This window comes from Athene noctua, chromosome 2 (genome assembly GCF_965140245.1).
Source record: "Athene noctua chromosome 2, bAthNoc1.hap1.1, whole genome shotgun sequence".
In the NCBI taxonomy this organism is placed as follows: domain Eukaryota; kingdom Metazoa; phylum Chordata; class Aves; order Strigiformes; family Strigidae; genus Athene; species Athene noctua.
Genome location: NC_134038.1, coordinates 165,037,512 through 165,059,017, shown reverse-complemented (window position 1 = coordinate 165,059,017; position 21,506 = coordinate 165,037,512). Strand labels below are relative to the sequence as shown.

Here is a 21,506-nt window from a genome sequence, read left to right as displayed (position 1 = left end):
GAGGGGGATTGGGATGGGGATGATGGGGGGGGGGGGGGGGGGCGGGGGCTGAGGCGGGGGGGGCGGCGGCGGGGCGGTGCTGCGGGCGGGCCGGCAGGGGGCGCTGTGGCGCGGCGGAGCGGCAGCGCGGGCGGCCATGGCCCGCTGGGGCCCCGCTCAGGTACGGGAGGGGCGGGGGGGGGGAGCGGGAGGCGGCGGCGGCGACGGCTCCCCTCGAACCACCCCCCCCCCACACCCCTCCGGCACTGCGGGCACCGCGCGGGGGAACCGGCGAGTCGCGGCGTCAGCCCGCGGCGCCGCGCCGGGGAGCGGCCGGGCGGGAGGGGACGGGCCGCGCCGGTACCGCGGCCTCGGACAACACCCCCCGGCCCCCATCCACCACGGCCCCCCCGGGCGGCCCCTCATCGCCTCCCTCCTCCCCGCAACAGGAGCCCGAGTGGGGGCCCGAGGCCTGGCAGCCGCTGCCGCCGCAGCCCCACGGCCCCGAGGGGGAGAAGCCGCCGGCGGTGCCCGAGATCTCGCTGTGGACGGTGGTGGCGGCGGTGCAGGCGGTGGAGAGGAAGGTGGAGTCGCAGGCCCTGAGGCTGCTGAGCCTGGAGGGGAGAGCCGAGACGGCCGAGAAGAAGGTGACGGGGCTGGAGAAGGCCGTGCTGGATTTCGGCAGCCGGCTGGAGCGCAAGTGGGCCGCCCTGGCCGCCCTGGTGCAGGAGAACACGCGGCGGCTGGAGCACGTCGAGCGCCAGCTCCAGCACCGCAGCTGCTGGGCCCCCAGGCCCGGGCCGGGCCCCGGCGGGGACGAGCCCAAGGTAACAGGGACCAGCCCCAGGGAACGGGGACGTGCCTGAGGTGACAGGGACGAGCCCCAGCTAATGGGGACATGCCCCAGGTGACAGGGAGGTGCCTGAGGTGACAGGGACAAGGTTCACCTAACATGGAACGTGCCCAAGGTAGCAGGGACAAACCCCAGCTAATGGGGACATGCCCAAGGTAAGAGGTGCAAAGCCTCACATAATGGGGATGTGCCTGAGGTGACAGGGACGAGCCCCAGCTAATGGGGACATGCCCAAGGTAAGAGGTGCAAAGCCTCACATAATGGGGATGTGCCCGAGGTGACAGGGATGAGCCCCAGCTAATGGGGACATGCCCAAGGTAAGAGGTACAAAGGCTCACATAATGGGGATGTGCCCGAGGTGACAGGGATGAGCCCTGGGTAATGGGGACATGCTTGAGGCAACAGGGACGAGCCCCAGCTAACAGGGACATGCCCCAGCAATGCAGATATGCCCAGGGTAACAGGGACAAGCCCCTGGTAACAGGGACAAGCCCCAGCTGACAAGGATGTGGCCAAGATGACAGGAATAAGCCCCAACTAATGGGGATGTGACAAATAGGGACAATCCCCAGCTAACAGGGACAGGCCCAAGGTGACAGGGATGAGCCCTGGGTAATGGGGACAAGCCCCAGCTAACGAGGACATGCCCATGGTGACAAACAGATACAAGTCTCAGCTAACAGGGAGGTGCTTCAGGTGACAGGGACAAGCCCCAGCTAATGGGGACATGTCCAAGGTAGCAGGGACAAACCCTAGCTAATGGAGACATGCCCTAGGTAAGAGGGCAAGCCTCAGATAATGAGGATGTGCCTGAGATGCAGGGACGAGCCCCAGGTAACAGGGATGTGCCTGAGGCAACAGGGATGAGTCCCAGACAACAGGGACGTGCCCATGGTGCCAAACAGGGACAAACCCCAGCTAATGGGGACATGCCCGAGGTAAGAGTTACAAGCCTCAGATAATGGAGACATGCCCCAGGTGACAGGGATGAGACTTGGGTAACGGGAATGTGCTTGAGGTGACAGGGATGTGCCCCAGGTGACAGGGACGAGCCCCAGCTAACGGGGACGTGCCCACGGTGATGAACAGGGACAAGCCTCAGCTAATGGGGATGTCCCCAAGGTAACAGGGATAAGCCCCAGATGATAGGGATGTGCCCAAGGTGACAAACAGGGACAAGCCCCAGCTAATGGGGATATGCCCCAGGTAACAGGGACATGCCCAAGGTAACAGGGTGTGACCGTGCGGCCAGTAGGATGTGGCCCTGGCTCGTGGGGAGCTGCGCAGAGAAGCAGGGACACGGCTTCTACCTGGAGAGCCTGCATGCCAGGGAAGCAGTCGGGGATTTCCCACACTTCCCTGTCCCTGGTGAAAAGGGGGAGCAGAACACAACTCCCCCAAGCATTTTCAGCCTTGTTGGGTCCTCCTGGTGGACCATCCTACTCATCCTGCTCCCCCTTTGAGGGGGTTCCTGCTCACCTGGCTGCTGCTGGGTGCTGCTGTGGGTCAGGGGAAGGAGAGGTGCTTGTGAACCTGGTTGGGGGAAAGGGAGGAACGAGTGAGCCTCGCTGGGCCGGCTTGAAATTGTTCCCTGGGTTCAGGCCGTGGCACGGCTCCTTTCCCTGGGGGCTCTGGGCCCACATGTGTCTTGCTTTCCCTGGGGCAGCGGAGTGGGCACTGGGGCTGGGGCAGCACCAAGGCAGTGGCTCCTCTGGTTTCAGGTGCCGGCGGCGGCGTGCGAGGAGGACGCAGCCACTTTGCCAGAGCAGGAGTGGGGGAGCTCGGAGAGCCGGCAGAAGGAGCTCTGCAGGATCGCCATGAAGGGCAGTTACGAGGCCGTGGTGGTTTCTCTCGGTGAGGCTCCGTCTCTACTTGCGTGTCAGACACACGATGATCCCCTGGGCCAGACCCAGCGCTGGGCTGCTCGCATGCTGCTGCATTGGCTGGGGGTTTGGAGGAGAATGAGTAGCGAGAAGTGACGCCTTGACACATTTAAGTTGCGGGTGACAACTGTGCTTCTCTCACACCCTGTGGGCCCCAAGAGCACCTCATCTCACCATCACAGCACCCGGGCCCTCTGTCAGCCCTGACTGGCCCTGTGAGGCTTTGCCCCCGGGAGCAGGAGCGCTGCAGGAGGGGCGAGTGTCCGCTGGAGTCCCTCCTCACGTGGCCAGGCCAGGACTTGGTGGAGATTTCAGCTGACATGCTCATGCTGTGTCCTGTGACCTGCGCTCCCGCACCATTTATTTGCCAGGACGTGGGGCCTGCGTGTATCCCCCCGTAGGGATTTGCTGCAGACAGTCGTAATTTTTAGTGCTGACTATTTTGGGTTGAAATTTTAAAGGCTGAGTGCCTAGCAGTTGCTTCATCTCGGGGTAACAAATAATTTGGGTGACACCAGCCTGCTTGCTGGGACAGTCCTGGGAAACCTGAGCTGCTGCTGTGGGAGCCCAGGACACCTCTGGATGCCCCACAGCTCCTGCTGTGACAGAGCAGCCTTTTATTGAGGGGATACATGCTGGTCCCCAGACGTCAGCAGTTCGTACCACTGCTTCCTGCTTCCCAGGGCCCGGGGACGCCAGCTCCAAACCCCCTCTGCTGCTGCCGCCGCCTGAGGATGAGGAGGATTCGGGTGCGAGGAGCCACGGGCTGGCGGAGAAGGGAGCGGTGTTGGGACACCTCGGTGACAGTGAGTCAGAGCGGCCGCTTGGCACTGAGGGCTGAGTGTGTGGAGCAGGACCTGCCCGGAGGGGGACTGGGGCATCCATCCGCACTCTCCCACAAGAGCAGCAGGAACTGGGGGGGTTCAGTCTGGAGAAGAGGAGGCTGAGGGGAGACCTCCTAGCCCTCTGCAACTCCCTGACAGGAGGGTGCAGAGAGGGGGGATGAGTCTCTGGAGCCAAGGAGCCAGCGCCAGGCCCAGAGGGAATGGCCTCAAGCTGCCCAGGGCAGGGTCAGGCTGGCTCTGAGGAAGGATTTCTGTGCAGAAGGGGTTGTTGGGCGTTGGAATGGGCTGCCCAGGGCAGGGGGGGAGTCCCCGGGATCCCTGGAGGGGTTGAAGAGTCGGGCTGACCCAGTGCTGAGGGATCTGGTGGAGTTGGGAATGGTCAGGGTGAGGTTCATGGTTGGGTTGGAGGAGATTCAAGGGCTTTTCAAACCCAGACGATTCTGTGATCCTTTTCCCCAGATTCACCCACCTAAACTCAGCCATTCCTGACAAAGTTCCTTCTAGGACAGAGGACTCTGCGTCCTCACCTTTAACTTCACCTTTCCCCTGTTTTGGTTGCTTTATGAGTACTGTCAGTCCATCAGATGTGTCCTCCACCTCACGTGTCCTTCTCCCACACTGTTCTCTGTAAAAACCTTCCTGCTCCCTTTCCATCTCCCCAACGTGCCGCGGGGGAAGCTCAGCTCCCGCTCCTGCGCTGGGGCTGCAGGTGTGGGAGAGTCCCTTGCCGGGAGTGAATCCCTGTCTCTCTGCAGGTGAGAAGATCGTGATCAAGACGGAAGAGCAGCAGCCCCCGGAGGAAGGATCTGAAATCCTGGCTCTGCCGCAGGCACCTGCAGCAAGACTGGAAGAGGAGGTTCCCCTGAGCCAGGAGCAGCAGGTGCCCTGGGAGACCCACGTTGGCTTGGGCGAGCAGAAGGCAGTGGGAGAGACCTTGGGGGACTTCTGCAAACACGGGACCGCCCAGCCCGAGTTTAAGCCTGTGGTGGTGCCGGTGGAAGCTCACCCTGCCCCGGGCTTGCCTTTCCCAACGGAGCATGTGCTGGGCGTGGGGACTGACCAGCCCTTCGCCCTGCCCCAGGGAATGCCGCTGGGAGAAGACCCCGCCGCTGAGGCAGCCTCGTCGCAGCCCGGTGAGGAGGAGCATGGTCCCTGCGCCATGGGGGAAGAGCCCCGCGCCCTCCCCCTGGCCTGGAAGAGCGTCCGGCTGAAGCGCAACCTCCTGGCGCGGCAGCAGAGCCAGGCAAGGAAGAGCAACGGCTCCTTCATCTGCACGGCCTGCGGGAAGAGCCTGGCCCACCACGCCGCGCTGCTGCGGCACCAGCGCCTGCACACGGGCGAGCGGCCCTTCCAGTGCCCCGCCTGCGGCAAGAGCTTCAACGAGAAGTCCAACCTCAACAAACACTACCGCATCCACACCGGGGAGCGCCCCTACCGCTGCCCAGCCTGCGGCAAGGGCTTCATCCAGAAGCACCACCTCCAGAAACACCAGCGCATCCACGGCGTGCAGCTGCGGGGTGGATGGACGGGCCGGCCCGCCCGGGCCAGCGCCGCCGGCGAGCGGCTCTACCGCTGCATCGAGTGCGCCGAGAGCTTCCCCCAGAAAACCTCGCTGGAGGAGCACCAGCGCCGGCACACCCAGCAGCGGCCCTTCCAGTGCAATGGCTGCAGCAAGAGTTTCCGGCACCGGCAATCTCTGAACCACCACCAGAAGGTCCACAGCGTGGCCAGCTCTCCTGCTGTCGGCTTGCCGAACCGTGACGGGGAGCTGGAGACCAGCTCCTGCAAGGCTTTGACCCAGGATAATCGGTAGCGTGAGGGCTGGAGGAGGGGAGGGGCAGCGTTTCTCCGGGCAGAGGTGCGGTGGCCTGCGAGGATGGCACAGGCCGTGCTGCTGTGAGGCTCATGGCACCGCCACCGGGCTCGTGGCACCACCCAGGGCTCGTGGTACTGCTGCCGGCCTCATGGCACCACCACCGGGCTTGTGGAACCGCAGGGGCTCGTGGCACCGCCGCTGGGCTCTCTGCACTGCTGCCGGGCTCGTGGCACCACCGCCGGGCTCGTGGCACCACCACTGGGCTCATGGCACCCCCGCGGGGTTCGTGGCACCACCGCCGGGCTCGTGGCATCGCTGCCGGGCTCTCTGCGCTGCTGTGGGGCTCTGCACCGCTGGGCTCTCCAGGAGGAGGAGGAAGGAGGGAGGATGGAGACAGGCTGATGCTCTGCGTGGGCTGGGGAGGACACTGGCAGGCAGCGAATGTGTGGTGGCCACAGCCAGGCCGGGTTGTGCCACTGCCCCGAGGAAGGAGGACTGGGCTGAGGCGGAGAGCGGTCGAACTCAGGGTTATTTAAACACAGCCAGCGTGGAGGTGGCGGGCGGTCGGTGGCCCGGGGAGGGTCTGCTGTGGACGGGCAGCAGCCGGGGTTATCGGACGAGCCGGGAAGAGACTTGGATACAACACCGGGCTGATGTGGTCTCTTATTGCGCTCTGGGGTGTTGGTGAGGGGCAGGGTGGGGGGTGCCTGGGCTCTGCGCCACCTCTGCCCAGCGAAGGGAGCTTGGGTGTGCGGGCCCAAACATTACAATTGAGGCCTCTCCCGCAGGTGCAGTCCGAGGGGCAGCTCCCGCTCAGCTGCCCCACGTCCCCACCGTCACCTGCTGGGGTCACCTGCTGCTTCCCCTTCCCCGGTGCCCTTCCCAGCCCCGCCCAGCCAGACCTGGGCCCCACGGGATGCCCCGGCAGCGCTGAGGGCGCATTGGCAGGACAGCGATACCTCCCGCCTGCCTGCGGCACTGCCTGGGGTGGTCAGGGCCACTCCCTCGCTTGCCCATCCCTGGCACCTTGGCCACTCACCCCTCGCTTTTGGCAACCATGATGTCCCTGGGGTGGGTGGGTGACAGTCCCAGGGGGTGCCCTGGGGATACCCAGGGTGACAGGAGGTGGGTGACAACACCTCAGGGACGCCCCCACCTCCAGCTCCACCCTCACAGGGGCGAGGGCGTGGTGGCCATATCCACTGAGGGCACCCCTGCAGCTTCAGCAGCCATGTCAGGTGCTGGCAGGGCAGTCTCAGGGGTGGTGGGAGTTGGCGGGGGGGGGGCCCTGGGCTGCTGGGGAGGGGAACGGGACAATCCTGCCCCTCTGCCCAGCCCTGGGACGCACACCAGGGTGCTGAGACCAGTGCAAGGGACTGGGATGTACTGGGGATGGGGGTGTCCAGCAAGGCCCCAGATGGTGGCAAAGGGCCAGAGCGTCTCACCACATGGTCCTGTGTGGCCACAGAGGCATCTCGAGGGCTCCTCAGAGGGGCAGGAAGAACACAGAGGCTGGGCCCAGGCTCTCCTGGGGGCTACAAAGCCTCGTGGTCTAGTTGCCCCACACACAGCTCTGCTCTGGGGGAGCCCCGCTGCCCTCCCAGCCCAGCCACAACGGCAGGTGACAGCCCCGTGTTCACCCTTGGGACACTCCTTGGGGTTTCGGCCGGCCACTGCACACGGGGGGATGGCGCTGCGGCAGTGACCCCCACGGCCCCCCCCCGCCCCGGGCTGATAGAAGTTATCCCTTCACTGACGGCACACGAGGGTCCCAGCTCAGCCCCGCCCCAAGCAAGCGGATGTACAAATACTTTATTGATTCCACAGCCTGAGAAAGGGATCTGGGATCTCACAGGAAACACTGGTCCCAGTCACAAGAGCCTTAGAAGAAATGCCCCAGTTGGGGCAGTCACCCCAAGGGAGAGGCCGGCCCCTCCGCGCCACCATCACACCAGCCACCTCCCATCACTGGGATCAACTGGGGGGCACTGGGATCACTACACAGGCTGGGATAACCAGCAGGGTCACTACAGCCTGTGCCAGAAGACAGCTCGTTGCTGGACCCACCATAAGGCATCAGCCGTGCCCGTATCCTTGGCAGCAGGCAGCACTGTCCTGTCGGGGACACGGGGCCGTGAGGGGGTGACGGTGGCAGCCCAGAGGAGCAGCGGAATGTCGTGCCCTGGGAGCCGCTCAGACGCTCACTGCCCCATGGGCCGGGCCCCGCGCAGCGCCAGGGCTGACGGCAGGACGTGGCCATCTCCTTGGTGCCCGAAGAATGGGGCCCACAGCAGCACCCCCCACCACCAGCCAGAGCGGCCAGGAATGAAAAGTGGGATAAGCAAACCGGTTCCGCACGCTCCCTGCCCAGAAAGGGACTTAACGATGTCAGATGGTTACATCAAACAACGAAAAAAAGAAACACGTGGAAAACCAAACTTGGTGTGTCCCGACAGCTGCTGTTTGCTTTGCATAGTGACGCTGCCAGGACCGATTTCCTCTCCCTGTACACGATTCCTGGGGATGCCAGAGCCGCCCCTGGGCTGGTTTTCATTGTATCCCTCCGGGCAGGTCCCGCTCCCCAGGACATTTGAGGTAGCTGGCAGAACTAGTCTTCCACAGTTACGGTGGGATTTCATACGTGACTAAACGGAGACCTGCAGGTCCGAGAACAGGGGCTTCCTGCCGCAGCAGGGCCGCTCCCGCGCACGAGCGGATGGCAGCCAACACCCCTGGGCCCCGAGCAGGGTTCTGGCAGGGGCTGCTGCTGCAGTGCAGGGTTCCTCTTACCCGTGAAGAATTCCTAAAGTGACTCTCAATCTGTGCAGGCTGGTCCTGAGGGAATGAACTCTCGTGGGTGTTTCTGGCTCTGGCAAGCTGGAGGAAGGGGTGCTGCAGGGACACCTGCAGCATCCTCCCAAGCAGAAAAAAAAATTGTGGTTTGATTGGTTCTGTGGATCTTCTAACGTGACGCTTGGGTGTTCTCAACCTGATCGAGGGGTTAGTGGGTTTCCTCACCAGGGTGGGTTATTAAACAAGCATGGCCAGGACGCGAGGGGGTTCTCGGAGATGCCACGCTCTCTTCATCCAGCGTCTTGGTCAAGAAACTGTCAGTGAAGCAAAGAGCTCCTTGGGAATCCTGCCTGCCTCACCAGCTTGGTTCCCTTCTCTCTTGTCTTCTTCACTGTGTAATTGTGGTTCTGAACGGGAGGGGTTGGCTCCAGCATCAAGTAATGGGTGAGCTCAGCTTGGGAAAGGTTTGTGCCTCAGCCAGCAGACACGAGAGTCTGAGGAATGGTAAAGCATTTTGGATCACTGGAAGCTTCTCTGTGGTGCTATCCAAGCTTGTGATTCCTTCTATCGTTCAGGAAAGCTGCTAAATTCCAGTGGCCGGATGGTTCCCAACCCCAGCACTCCACCACGTGCGAAGCCAACACTCATGCCGTTTCTCTCCAGGGACATGAGCAGGTCCGATCTCTCCCGCTGTCACTTCTCCACCGCCTCCAAATCCGCTGCCCCGTTTCCTGGCCCAGCCGAGCCGGGGGCCTGGCAGCTCTTGCCCGCCGGTCCCAATCCCGCCGGCCCCATCGGGGCTGCGTTTGCAAGAACTGCTGTGGTAGCCGCAGGGCTAACGCTTCTCTCGGATGCCTGGGCTGGCGAGCGAGGAAGGGTCCCGCCCGCTGTTGCCTCCGGGGCTCCATGGGGTGTTGGTGAGACGGCGGCGGGCTGGGCCGAGGCCGTCGGGGGCTGCTGGAGCGCAGCCAGGGCTTTCTGGCGGTCGTGTATTTTCTCGTGGCGCGAGAGGTGAGTTCTGCGGGTGAAGCATTTCTTGCAGGCGGCGCAGCAGTAGGGTCTGGCCTGCAAGTGGGTCCGCAGGTGCCGCTGAAGGGAAGAGGAGCAAGAGAGACTCTTCTGGCACTGACTGCATTTCAGCACAGACTTCCGACGAGCCTTCGGGCTCTGCTGTCGGGGAAGACATGCGCTGGACAGGCTCCCTCTGTCCAGCTCCTCGGTGGCCCGGCCCAGCCAGGACCCCCCCGCGTACGTCCCATTGCCCAGGCCGTGGGCACCTCCGCACAAAGTCCCGCAGAACTTCCTCCTCGGCCGGATCCTCAGCTCTGGGTGGACGTTCCCCCAGACCTTGGCCCCGAAGGCCCTGTCTTTTATGTGGATGCTCTGGTGAAGGTCCAGGTGGCGTTTGTCCGCGAAGCTGATTTCGCACATGGCGCACTCATAGGGCCCCTCTTTGGCGTGGCTCCGCTGGTGGATGATGAGGTTGATTTTCAGACGGAAACGCTTCCCACATTCGGTGCAGGGGTGCGCCCACTCGCGCACGTAGCCGCGCCGACAGTTGCCCATCAGCAGGCTGCTGCTGGCACACCTGCTCGGCTTCTTCTTGCTCTTGGCCTTGGCCTGCTCGCTTTTGGGGCACTTCTGGATTTCTGGGATAGGAGAGGGTGCGGAAGCCTCTTGCAGCACTGCAGGCTCCTCTTCCTTCACTTTGGCATTTTCAGGAGAAGCCCCCTCACACGCCATTTTGTCTTCCCCTGAAATGGAACAACACAGGCACCAGTCATTTGTGCTCCCAGGACAAACCCAGGTTGTGGTTAAGCCCCAAAGCCCTGAGCAGGCTTTTAGCAACAACAGAGCTACCAACAAACCTGACAACATGGCTTGGTGTCCCCACTGTCCTGCCCCAAGCAACCCAACGCAGTCTCAGGGGGCAATCTTGCTCCCAGGAAGAACCAGGCTGTGGGTTGGTGGCACAGAGGGATCCACCTCTAAAACCACGACACCGCTGACAGCCACAAGATGTAGCAGGAAAAAAGGTTGTTGTGGTACTTCAGGCTCTTCATTTCCATCAGCCTTGGGCCTGAAAGAGGCCTGGAACTTTTTTATCCCTCCCCACATCAAGCATGTCGGTGAGCTGGGAGCTGCTTCCCCGTGTCCGCCCTGCACAGGGTTACTCACCGGTGTGGGACTCAGCTGGCTTCTCTTCCATCTCCATCTCAGGCCGGTCTTTCCTGCGCAGCTTCTGTTTTTGTGCGCTCAGGGACATGACGTTCATCACCAGGATGGGGAGTTCTGTTTGCAGAGAAGAGCAATTTTAAAGCCCTGGGGAGAGCTCACATATTCCTGCTTTGGTGTGACATTAACCGGGGAGGTGTTGGGAGCATCCTGAAGAGCCAGAGAAAAGCTGCGGCTCAAGAAGCTATGGCATGTTGTGCCAGGGGAGGTTTAGATTGGATATTAGGAAAAATATCTTCACTGAAAGGGTTGTCAGACACTGGACCAGGCTGCCCAGGGCAGGGGTTGAGTCACCAACCCTGGAGGTATTTAACAGATGTAGCTGTGGTGCTGAGGGACATGGTTTAGTGGTGGACCTGGCAGTGCTGGGTTAACGGTTGGTCTCGATGATCCTAAAGGTCTTTTCCAACAAAAATGATTCTGTGGAGAGCACGTGAGGTGCTAGAAGGAACTGGAGCGAAGCCACACACAAGGGCCAAGAGCAGAGGGAGGGCTGGGAGGAAAGACACCAAGGCGCCGTGTGCTGTCACCTCTGCAGAGCAACCTCATCCCTCCCAAATCCTCCCCACCCACTCTACAGGTAGTGTCCCTTTATTTCCTTCTGTTGGAGCCCTCAAACCCTGTAACACCACACCCCAGGACTTCTGTCTTTCCCTGGTGACCCTCCTCTAAGCACGGTGACTTGCTGTGCCCTGTCCCACGGATGCTGCTGGGACAGGAACAGCCCGGGGAAGCAAGTCCTCCTGGCACCCACCCAACCTACCTGTGCCAGCTTCCGTTGGGACTTTATCATCTCCCAGAGCCTCTTCCTTCTGCTCCTTCTTTTCTGGTGCCTGTGGGGGCTTCTGACTGTCTGGGACATGGGTCTGTGGGGGGTTCTGAGCATCTGGGATGTCTGTCTGCAGGGGCTTCTCATCACCTCCGATGTGTATCTGTGGGGGCTTCTGAGCACCGGGGCTGTCTGTCTGGGGGGGCTTCTGAGCATCTCCTGGGTGTATCTGTGGGGGCTCCTGCCCGTCCTGGACATGGAGCTCTTCGTCCCTCTTGATGCGGGAGAGGATATCAGGCTTGGATGCAGCATATTCTGCACATGGGGCAGAGGACAGCAAGTTTTATTAGGAACTGGCTACACCTTCATGCTGTTAAAGTCTGTGTAATCCTTCTGTCCCTAAGCCCAGAGCCAGCAGCAGGACAGACACACACAAATACATTTTCCACACTCTAACAAGAAGGTGGTGCTGCTTGCTTGGCCTGTGACAGAATCCGCCCTGAGCACAGCTGTGGCTCAAGGACAGGGAGAATCTAAAGAGCAGAACATGAACAATAATCTCAAAGGAGAGGGAGAGCCTCTATGTAACATCTTTTTCCTCCCTTCCTGGGAGCACTTGACGAGATAATCCTTGAGGTCCCTTCCAACCTGGTATTCTACAATTGTATGAAGCCAACCCCCAAACACACACTCGGGGGCTGCTGTCACTTGTGTGTAACACTCCCCCAAGGACAGAGCCTGCTGTGTCCTCTGCCCCTGCCAGTGCTCGCCCAGCCTCTCCTGGGGTTTCTCGACCCCCACAGTCCTGCAGGGAAGAGCTCTCCATCCCAGCTCTACCCACACATTCCTTCTTCTCCTGGCTCTGTCAGGGCCTGCCTCTCCCTTTCCAGTGTCTCCTACCTTCTTGCCCAACCTTTGCACTCTTAACAACTGATTTTTCCAACTCTCCCATGCCATGGCCCAAGGCTCTCCTGCCTGCTTCTGTTCTCCCCAGCACCAGCAGAGCTGCTCCAGCCTCCTCCTCCTTGTGCTGCACGTTCCCAGGTTCCTCACTTCCCACCCCGCCTCCTCCCTCACCCAGGCAAGCAGGGCAGTCTCTGGAAGCCAGAGGGCTCACACACGCACGCAGGTGACAAAAGATTGCGAAACTGCTCAGAAACAGGGCTGAAAGGGATGGCAAGAGGTCTGCCCCACCCCTTCAGACTCCACCCCAGCCCCTCCCGACAGGCCTTGTCTGTTTTTCTCCAAGGGATTCATGTGACTAAGCACAAACATTGGAAGAAAGATCCAAGCTACTCTCTGGAGGCTTAGTCAATAGTCGGCAGCCCCTCGGCACCATTCATTTCTAACAGAGACACTGCTGGGCCATGTCCTCACAGAGCTGGGACAGGAACTGCCTCCTCCTCCTCCTGGCACCCACCTGTGTCAGCTTCCATGGGGACTTCATCTTCTCCCAAAGCCTCTTCATCCTGGTCCATCTCTTCTGGTGACTGTGGGGGCTCCTGACCTTCGCTGGTACACGCTCGGGAGGGCTCCTGACTGTCTCGGATGTGTGTCTGTGGGGGCTCCTGCCCGTCCTGGACATGGAGCTCTTCATCCCTCTCGATGCGGGAGAGGATGTCAGGCTTGGACACAGCGTAGTCTGTGCAAAGGGCAGAGGACAGCGGGTTTTATTAGGAACTGGCTACACCCTGATGCTGTCAAACTCTGTGTGACCCTTCTGTCCCTAAGCCCAGAGCCAGCAGCAGGACAGACACACACAGATACATTATCCATGCTCTAACGAGGTGGTGGTGCTGCTTGCCTGGCCCGCAGCAGGATCCGCCCTGAGCACAGCTGTGGCTCAAGGACAGGGAGAATCTAAAGAGCAGAACATAAACCAAAATCTCAAAGGAGAGGGAAAGGCTTTGTCTTTAACATTTTCCTTCCATTTCAAACTTTAGTAGTCACTTCTTCTGAGCTATCGTTCTGGTACAGGGACAGAAAACTTCCTGCTTTGTAGAGATGTCTGTGTCAGATGGATGAAAGGAACAAGTTTGTTCTGTTTCTTACAGAATATTATTGAGAAAAGCAAAGCCTCAACTTCAGTAGCTGCACAGAGCTGCGTGTTACTAGCCAAGCCCAAGAAGCAGCTTTTGGTGGGGAATTATCTTACAGGCCAAATCATCCAAGAACATGCTGGGTGTCCTTAGAAAGGCCGAGCATGGTTAGCTTAGTTCTTTACCAAGGCAGATGGAAACGTCCCTGTCACTTTACATAGGGGGTAAACAGAAAGCAAGAACTGGGTTAAGGTGCAGTTATCAAACTTCACCCAGATTAATCCCTAAACTGTGCTGGAAGATCACGATGGTTCCCTGGAATCCACTTACATGGTCATTAGGAGCAGCACGTCACGTGGATATTTTTTATAATTGGTACTGCTTGTATTATTATCTCTACTATTATTTACTACAGCTCTCTTGCAGACATTGTTCACTGCTTACAAGCAGGAAGGAGGGAAGAAGTGTGGGTCTAACTGCCCAGGAGAGGCTCTGTTAGCTGCAGGCATCCAGCACCCTCCCCAGCCAGACCCAACTCATGTTGGGCTGCACAGAATCACGGGATGGTTTGAGCTGGAAGAGACCTTTAAAGATCATCCAGTCCCACCCCCCTGCCCCGGGCAGGGACACCTTCCACTAGCCCAGGTTGCCCAAAGCCCCGTCCAACCTGGCCTTGAACCCTTCCAGGGAGGGGGCAGCCACAGCTGCTCGGGGCAACCTGTGCCAGGGCCTCACCACCTTCACAGGGAAGAATTTCTTCCTTACATCTAATCTAAATCTCCCCTCTGCAGTTTTAAACCATTACCCCTCATCCCATCCCTACACCCTCCGATCAAGAGTCCCTCCCCCCTTTCCTGCAGCCCCTTTCAGCCCTGGGAGGCCGCTCTAAGGTCTCCCCGGAGCCTTCTCTTCTCCAGCTGAACCCCCCAACTCTCGCAGCCTCACAGAGGGGTGCTCCAGCCCCTCAGTTTTAGCAGCGGGAAGCAGTCCATCCAGCCCACCCACAAGAAAAGCTCACCCGGAGGTGAAACCCTGCACCTTACCCAGGGAGATGAGCATCTCATAGTTCCCCCTCATCACAGCCCTGTACAGATCCTTTTGCCACCGGTCCAGCCTCTCCCACTCCTGCTCGTTGAAGTACACCGAGACATCATCGAACGTGACCGGTACCTGGAATCACAAATATTAAGTGCTTCGGTGACTTCTGATGCGATTTGGTACCTGGAGATCACACACGTGCGAGGCAGCACTCGGCTTTGGCTGGTGGAGCTCGGGGCAGGCACAGATCGGGGCTTGTGAGTGGCCAAGTCCGGGACTCACAGGTGCTCAGCCACCTGAGCCCACTGCTGAGAGCGCTCCAGCATTTCCTAAACCCCCTCCGCCAGTGCCTCCAGGGGCCAAGCAGGACCCGTTACCTTGGGGACCTCGCCCTGCGAGCTGGGGGGCAGCCGCAGGATCCAGAAATTTCTGTTCTTCAGGAGATTCTCCACGTTGTCCAACCGCTGCTGGAGGTGCCCGTAGTCCTGGAGGAGGCTGCCCAGGGCCGCCAGGTTGCTGCCCAGCTCCCCGACCAGGTTTTCACAGGCCAGCAGCCTCCGTTCCGCCCTCTCCGTCCGGCTCCACAGCTCCTGCAGCTGCTGGGCCCTCGCCTGCCCCGCCGCGGCCCGCGGCCCCATGGCCGGGCCCGCCTTGCGCCTGGGGGTGCCCGAGTCCTGGGTAGGAAGGGGAGGGGGATAGGTGAGAGGCAGCAGAGACCCCAGCCCTGGGGACCCCCTCGTGTGTGTCCCCCAGCACCCACATCCCCCCGCCAGACCCTGCCCACCCCAACTCCTCCATCCCCAAGGGGCGACCCCAGCGCCACCACCGCGGCGACCAGCACCCCCGGGGCCCGTTCCCGTGAACCGGTCCCGGGGGACGGTGACTGATACCCCGGAGGACCCCCCCCGCCCCGTCCTCGGGCTCGCCCCGGGCTGCGGGGCCGCGGCCGGCGGGGGTCGCGGTGGCGCTGGGCCCGGGCGGCTCCGACCGGCGGGATCTTGCGCTTCCCAGGCGCTGGCCCGGCCCTGGGCCCGGTCGGCGGGACGCTGCGGTTCCCGGGCCCGGCGCGGCCCTCACCTGAGCGGGACCCCGGCGGGACATGGCCGCCACCGCCGCCGCCGGTCCCGCGCGCCCTGCGGCCGCGGCGCCCGCCGGCCCAGCAGGGGGCGCTGCCTGCAGGGGCGGGGCCTGGCGGGGGTGGCGCGGCGGCGGCGGGGCTGGGCCGGGGTCCCGGGGCGGGCCGGGACACCCCGGTGCGCCCCCCCCCCCCCCCTTGACTGTCCCCGTGCCTCCGGTGCCACCCCGCTCACTCTCCCGGTGCAAACTCCTCCGCACCCCGCCGCCCGCCCTGGGCCCCCCGGTGTCACCGCGCCCGCACCCCGTTGACTGCCCCGGACCCCCCCGGTGTCCCGGGACCTGCCCGGGGGCCTCGGGTGTTGCTTCGCGGGGTCGGGATGAGTCCCGGTACCGGCACCGGCACGGCGGCGGGGTGGAGCGGGGTCACCGGGCCGGGAGATGCTTGGGGCGGGCACCGGACCTGCGGCACCGAGCCGTGGCCGTGCCTCGGAGAGTAGACCGGGAGAGCACCGGGATAGGGGGAGCACCGGGATAGGGGGAGAAACGGGATGGGGGGAGAAACGGGACGGGGGAGAATCGGGATGCGGGGAAAACCGGGATGCGGCGGGAACAGGGATGGGGCAGTGCCGGGATAGGGGCAGCACCGGGATGAGGGAGCACCGGGATGGGGGGAGAAACGGGATGGGGGGAGTAACGGGATGGGGGAGAACCGGGATGGGGGAGCGCTGGGATGAGGGGAAACCGGGATGGGGCGGGAACATGGATGGGGCAGCAACGGGATGAGGGAGCACCGGGATGGGGCGAGAACGGGGATGGGGGGGAGAAACGGGATGGGGGAGAACCGGGATGGGGGGAGAACCGGGAGAGGGGAGCACCGGGATGGGGGGAGCACCGGGATGAGGGAGCACCGGCATGGGGCGAGAACGGGCATGGGGGGACAAACGGGATGGGGGAGCACCGGGATGGAGGGAGCACCGGGATGGGGAAGCAGCGGGATGGGAGGAGCACCGGGATGGGGAGCACCGGGATGGGTGGCAGAGGGGAGCGGAGCCCCGCGGGATCCGGTTTGGGAGCGGGTTCGGCAGGCGGCGTGGGGCCGGGGCGCTGCCAGCCCTGCCGGTCGTGGGGGGGCACCGACCCACCAGGGCGGCCCTGGGAAGGCGGGAGCGGGGACCCCCGGGAGCCGGGACCAAACGCTCCCAGGGGACACGGCACAGACAGGCTGGGCGTGACCGGGCCAGCAAAGCCGGGGAGGGACCCCCAGACTGGGGGGGTGCTGGGATTTAGGGGCTGGCCCTCACCACCCAGGTCTCGGTTGGGTCTGTGTCCCCCCCCCAGGAGCTCTTGGGGAGCCCCACACCCCCGGGGGGGGTCCCCTCCCAAGGCTGGGGGGCACTGAGCCCCCCAACGTGAATAGTCTGTGCGTGTGCTGAGCCCGGTTTTGCTGAGCTGACGGGGGCACTGGGGGCAAAGCCCGGCTTTCCCGCGGCCGCTTATACCTCCTGCTTGGAGGATACGGGGAGGGGGTGCCCCCATCCCTGGGAGAGGAGCTGGGGGCGAACACGGAAGGGGGTCTGTGAAATCGGGAGCCGCTGTCACCAGCTGCCCCAGGCAGGACCCTACTGCCCGGCTGGTGCAGCCCAGTACAGACCAGTAGCTCCCAGTTTGGTCTGTAAGGGAGGTGGGGAGCCGCTGTCACCAGCTGCCCCAGGCAGGACCCTCCTGCCCGGCTGGTGCAGCCCAGTACAGACCAGTAGCTCCCAGTTTGGTCTGTAAGGGAAGGGGGAGCCGCTCTCACCAGCTGCCCCAGGCAGGACCCTCCTGCCCGGCTGGTGCAGCCCAGTACAGACCAGTAGCTCCCAGTTTGGTCTGTAAGGGAAGGGGGAGCCGCTGTCACCAGCTGCCACAGGCAGGACCCTACTGCCCGGCTGCTGCTGCCCAGTACAGACCAGTAGCTTCCAGTTTGGTCATTACGGGAAGTGGGGAGTCGCTGTCACCAGCTGCCCCAGCCACGTCACTCCTGGCCGGCTGGTGCAGCCCAGTACAGACCAGTAGCTCCCAGTTTGGTCCGTAAGGGAAGGGGGAGACGCTGTCACCAGCTGCACCAGGAAGGACACTCCTGCCCGGCTGGTGCAGCCCAGTACAGACCAGTAGCTCCCAGTTTGGTCAGAAGGGAATTGGGGAGCCGCTGTCACCAGCTGCCCCAGGCAGGACCCTCCTGCCCGGCTGGTGCAGCCCAGTACAGACCAGTAGCTCCCAATTTGATCTCTAAGGGAAATGGGGAGCCGCTGTCACCAGCTGCCACAGCCACGTCCTTCCTTCCCCCCTTCTGCAGCCCAGTACAGACCAGTAGCTCCCAGTTTGGTCTGTAAGGGAAGGGGGAGCCGCTGTCACCAACTGCCCCAGCCATGTCCCTCCTGCCGCGCTGCTGCAGCCCAGTACAGACCAGTAGCTCCCAGTTTGGTCTGTAAGGGAAGTGGGGAGCCGCTGTCACCAGCTGCCCAAGCCACGTCCCTCCTGCCGCGCTTCTGCTGCCCAGTACAGACCATTAGCTCCCAGTTTGGTCTGTAAGGGAAGGGGGAGCCGCTGTCACCAGCTGCCACAGGCAGAATCCTCCAGCCCGGCTGGTGCAGCCCAGTACAGACCAGTAGCTCCCAGTTTGGTCTGTAAGGGAAGGGGGAGCCGCTGTCACCAGCTGCCCCAGGCAGGACCCTCTTGCCCGGCTGGTGCAGCCCAGTACAGACCAGTAGCTCCCAGTTTGGTCTGTAAGGGAAGTGGGAGCCGCTGTCACCAGCTGCCCAAGCCACGTCCCTCCTGCCGCGTTTCTGCTGCCCAGTACAGACCATTAGTTCCCAGTTTGGTCTGTAAGGGAAGGGGGAGCCGCTGTCACCAGCTGCCACAGGCAGAATCCTCCTGCCCGTCTGGTGCAGCCCAGTACAGACCAGTAGCTCCCAGTTTGGTCTGTAAGGGAAGTGAGGAGCCGCTGTCACCAGCTGCCCCAGGCACAACCCTCTTGCACGGCTGGTGCAGCCCAGTACAGACCAGTAGCTTCCAGTTTGGTCATTACGGGAAGTGGGGAGTTGCTGTCACCAGCTGCCCCAGCCACGTCACTCCTGGCCGTCTGGTGCAGCCCAGTACAGACCAGTAGCTCCCAGTTTGGTCAGAAGGGAATTGGGGAGCCCCTGTCACCAGCTGCCCCAGGCAGGACCCTCCTGGCCGGCTGGTGCAGCCCAGTACAGACCAGTAGCTCCCAGTTTGGTCTGTAAGGGAAGTGGGGAGCCACTGTGACCAGCTGCCCCAGCCACGTCCCTCCTGCCCGGCTGGTGCAGCCCAGTACAGACCAGTAGCTCCCAGTTTGGTCTGTAAGGGAAGGGGGAGCCGCTGTCACCAACTGCCCCAGGCAGGACCCTCGTGTCCGGCTGATTCAGCCCAGTACAGACCAGTAGCTTCCAGTTTGGTCATTACGGGAAGTGGGGAGCCGCTGTCATCAGCTGCCCCAGCCACGTCCCTCCTGCCGCGCTGCTGCTGCCCAGTACAGACCAGTAGCTCCCAGTTTGGTCTGTAAGGGAAGTGGGGAGCCGCTGTCACCAGCTGCCCCAGGCAGAACCCTCCTGCCCGGCTGGTGCAGCCCAATACAGACCAGTAGCTCCCAGTTTGGTCTGTAAGGGAAGTGGGGAGCCGCTGTCACCAGCTGCCCAAGCCACGTCCCTCCTGCCGCGCTGCTGCAGCCCAGTACAGACCAGTAGCTCCCAGTTTGGTCAGTTAGGGAAGTGGGAGCCGCTGTCACCAGCTGCCCAAGGCACGTCCCTCCTGCCACGCTGCTGCTGCCCAGTACAGACCAGTAGCTCCCAGTTTGGTCTCTAAGGGAAATGGGGAGCCGCTGTCACCAGCTGCCACAGCCACGTCCTTCCTTCCCCCCTTCTGCAGCCCAGTACAGACCAGTAGCTCCCAGTTTGGTCTGTAAGGGAAGTGGGGAGCCGCTGTCACCAGCTGCCCCAGGCAGAACCCTCCTGCCCGGCTGGTGCAGCCCAATACAGACCAGTAGCTCCCAGTTTGGTCTGTAAGGGAAGTGGGGAGCCGCTGTCACCAGCTGCCCAAGCCACGTCCCTCCTGCCGCGCTGCTGCAGCCCAGTACAGACCAGTAGCTCCCAGTTTGGTCAGTTAGGGAAGTGGGAGCCGCTGTCACCAGCTGCCCAAGGCACGTCCCTCCTGCCACGCTGCTGCTGCCCAGTACAGACCAGTAGCTCCCAGTTTGGTCTGTAAGGGAAGTGGGGAGCCACTGTCACAAGCTGCCCCAGGCAGAACCCTCCTGCCCGGCTGGTGCAGCCCAGTACAGACCAGTAGCTCCCAGTTTGGTCAGTAAGGGAAGTGAGGAGCCGCTGTCACAAGCTGCCCCAGGCAGAACCCTCCTGCCCGGTTGGTGCAGCCCAGTACAGACCAGTAGCTCCCAGTTTGATCTCTAAGGGAAGTGGGGAGCCGCTGTCACCAGCTGCCACAGCCACGTCCTTCCTTCCCCCCTTCTGCAGCCCAGTACAGACCAGTAGCTCCCAGTTTGGTCAGAAGGGAATTGGGGAGCCGCTGTCACCAGCTGCCCCAGGCAGGACCCTCGTGTCCGGCTGGTTCAGCCCAGTACAGACCAGTAGCTCCCAGTTTGGTCATTACAGGAAGTGGGGAGCCGCTGTCATCAGCTGCCCCAGCCACGTCCCTCCTGCCGCGCTGCTGCTGCCCAGTAGAGACCAGTAGCTCCCAGTTTGGTCTGTAAGGGAAGTCGGAGCTGCTGTCACCAGCTGCCCCAGGCAGAACCCTCCTGCCTGTCTGGTGCAGCCCAGTACAGACCAGTAGCTCCCAGTTTGGTCAGAAGGGAATTGGGGAGCCGCTGTGACCAGCTGCCCCAGGCAGGACCCTCCTGGCCGGCTGGTGCAGCCCAGTACAGACCAGTAGCTCCCAGTTTGGTCTGTAAGGGAGGTGGGGAGCCGCTGTCACCAGCTGCCCCAGGCAGGACCCTCTTGCCCGGCTGGTGTAGCCCAGTACAGACCAGTAGCTCCCAGTTTGGTCTGTAAGGGAAGTGGGGAGCCGCTCTCACCAGCTGCCCCAGCAACGTTCTCGTGGCCGGCTGGTGCAGCCCAGTACAGACCAGTAGCTCCCAGTTTGGTCTGTAAGGGAAGTGGGGAGCCGCTGTCACCAGCTGCCCCAGCCACGTCCCTCCTGCCCGGCTGGTGCAGCCCAGTACAGACCAGTAGCTCCCAGTTTGATCTCTAAGGGAAATGGGGAGCCGCTGTCACCAGCTGCCACAGCCACGTCCTTCCTTCCCCCCTTCTGCAGCCCAGTACAGACCAGTAGCTCCCAGTTTGGTCTGTAAGGGAAGGGGGAGCCGCTGTCACCAACTGCCCCAGCCACGTCCCTCCTGCCGCGCTGCTGCAGCCCAGTACAGACCAGTAGCTCCCAGTTTGGTCTGTAAGGGAAGTGGGGAGCCGCTGTCACCAGCTGCCCAAGCCACGTCCCTCCTGCCGCGCTTCTGCTGCCCAGTACAGACCATTAGCTCCCAGTTTGGTCTGTAAGGGAAGGGGGAGCCGCTGTCACCAGCTGCCACAGGCAGAATCCTCCTTCCCGTCTGGTGCAGCCCAGTACAGACCAGTAGCTCCCAGTTTGGTCTGTAAGGGAAGTGAGGAGCCGCTGTCACCAGCTGCCCCAGGCACAACCCTCTTGCCCGTCTGGTGCAGCCCAGTACAGACCAGTAGCTCTCAGTTTGGTCAGAAGGGAATTGGGGAGCCCCTGTCACCAGCTGCCCCAGGCAGGACCCTCCTGGCCGGCTGGTGCAGCCCAGTACAGACCAGTAGCTCCCAGTTTGGTCTGTAAGGGAAGGGGGAGCCGCTGTCACCAACTGCCCCAGGCAGGACCCTCGTGTCCGGCTGATTCAGCCCAGTACAGACCAGTAGCTTCCAGTTTGGTCATTACGGGAAGTGGGGAGCCGCTGTCATCAGCTGCCCCAGCCACGTCCCTCCTGCCGCGCTGCTGCTGCCCAGTAGAGACCAGTAGCTCCCAGTTTGGTCTGTAAGGGAGGTGGGGAGCCGCTGTCACCAGCTGCCCCAGGCAGGACCCTCTTGCCCGGCTGGTGTAGCCCAGTACAGACCAGTAGCTCCCAGTTTGGTCTGTAAGGGAAGTGGGGAGCCGCTGTCACA

General features: G+C 62.5%; 2 protein-coding genes across 2 annotated transcripts; one reads left to right on the top strand and one right to left on the bottom strand.

Moving 5' to 3' along the window:
• The first annotated feature begins 79 nt into the window (after positions 1-79).
• LOC141958223 (zinc finger protein 212-like) lies at positions 80-6,014 on the top strand. The gene is made up of 5 exons (XM_074901003.1): positions 80-160; positions 429-806; positions 2,554-2,686; positions 3,399-3,521; positions 4,316-6,014. Exons 1-5 carry the CDS (start codon positions 137-139, stop codon positions 5,371-5,373), a joined length of 1,716 nt encoding a protein of 571 aa, XP_074757104.1. The 5' UTR covers positions 80-136; the 3' UTR covers positions 5,374-6,014.
• Positions 6,015-7,179: 1,165 nt separating this feature from the next.
• Positions 7,180-15,398, bottom strand: LOC141958221 (uncharacterized). Its single transcript, XM_074901000.1, has 7 exons — positions 15,328-15,398; positions 14,628-14,924; positions 14,256-14,382; positions 12,594-12,815; positions 11,168-11,488; positions 10,348-10,461; positions 7,180-9,923 (listed from the first exon to the last, which is right to left on the bottom strand). Exons 1-7 carry the CDS (start codon positions 15,349-15,351, stop codon positions 8,863-8,865), a joined length of 2,166 nt encoding a protein of 721 aa, XP_074757101.1. The 5' UTR covers positions 15,352-15,398; the 3' UTR covers positions 7,180-8,862.
• Between the last annotated feature and the right edge of the window lie 6,108 nt (positions 15,399-21,506).

Bases quoted from the DNA above. Each gene is read 5' to 3' on its own strand.
- LOC141958223 (XM_074901003.1), top strand. From the start codon at position 137: ATGGCCCGCTGGGGCCCCGCTCAG. The intron at 161-428 runs GTACGGGAGGGG...TCCCCGCAACAG, and splicing joins CCCGCTGGGGCCCCGCTCAG to GAGCCCGAGTGGGGGCCCGA. The intron at 3,522-4,315 runs GTGAGTCAGAGC...GTCTCTCTGCAG, and splicing joins GTTGGGACACCTCGGTGACA to GTGAGAAGATCGTGATCAAG.
- LOC141958221 (XM_074901000.1), bottom strand. From the start codon at position 15,351: ATGTCCCGCCGGGGTCCCGCTCAG. The intron at 12,816-14,255 runs GTAAGGTGCAGG...CCCTTTGCACAG, and splicing joins TGAGATGCTCATCTCCCTGG to ACTACGCTGTGTCCAAGCCT. The intron at 9,924-10,347 runs GTGAGTAACCCT...GTTCCATTTCAG, and splicing joins GCCAGCTGAGTCCCACACCG to GGGAAGACAAAATGGCGTGT.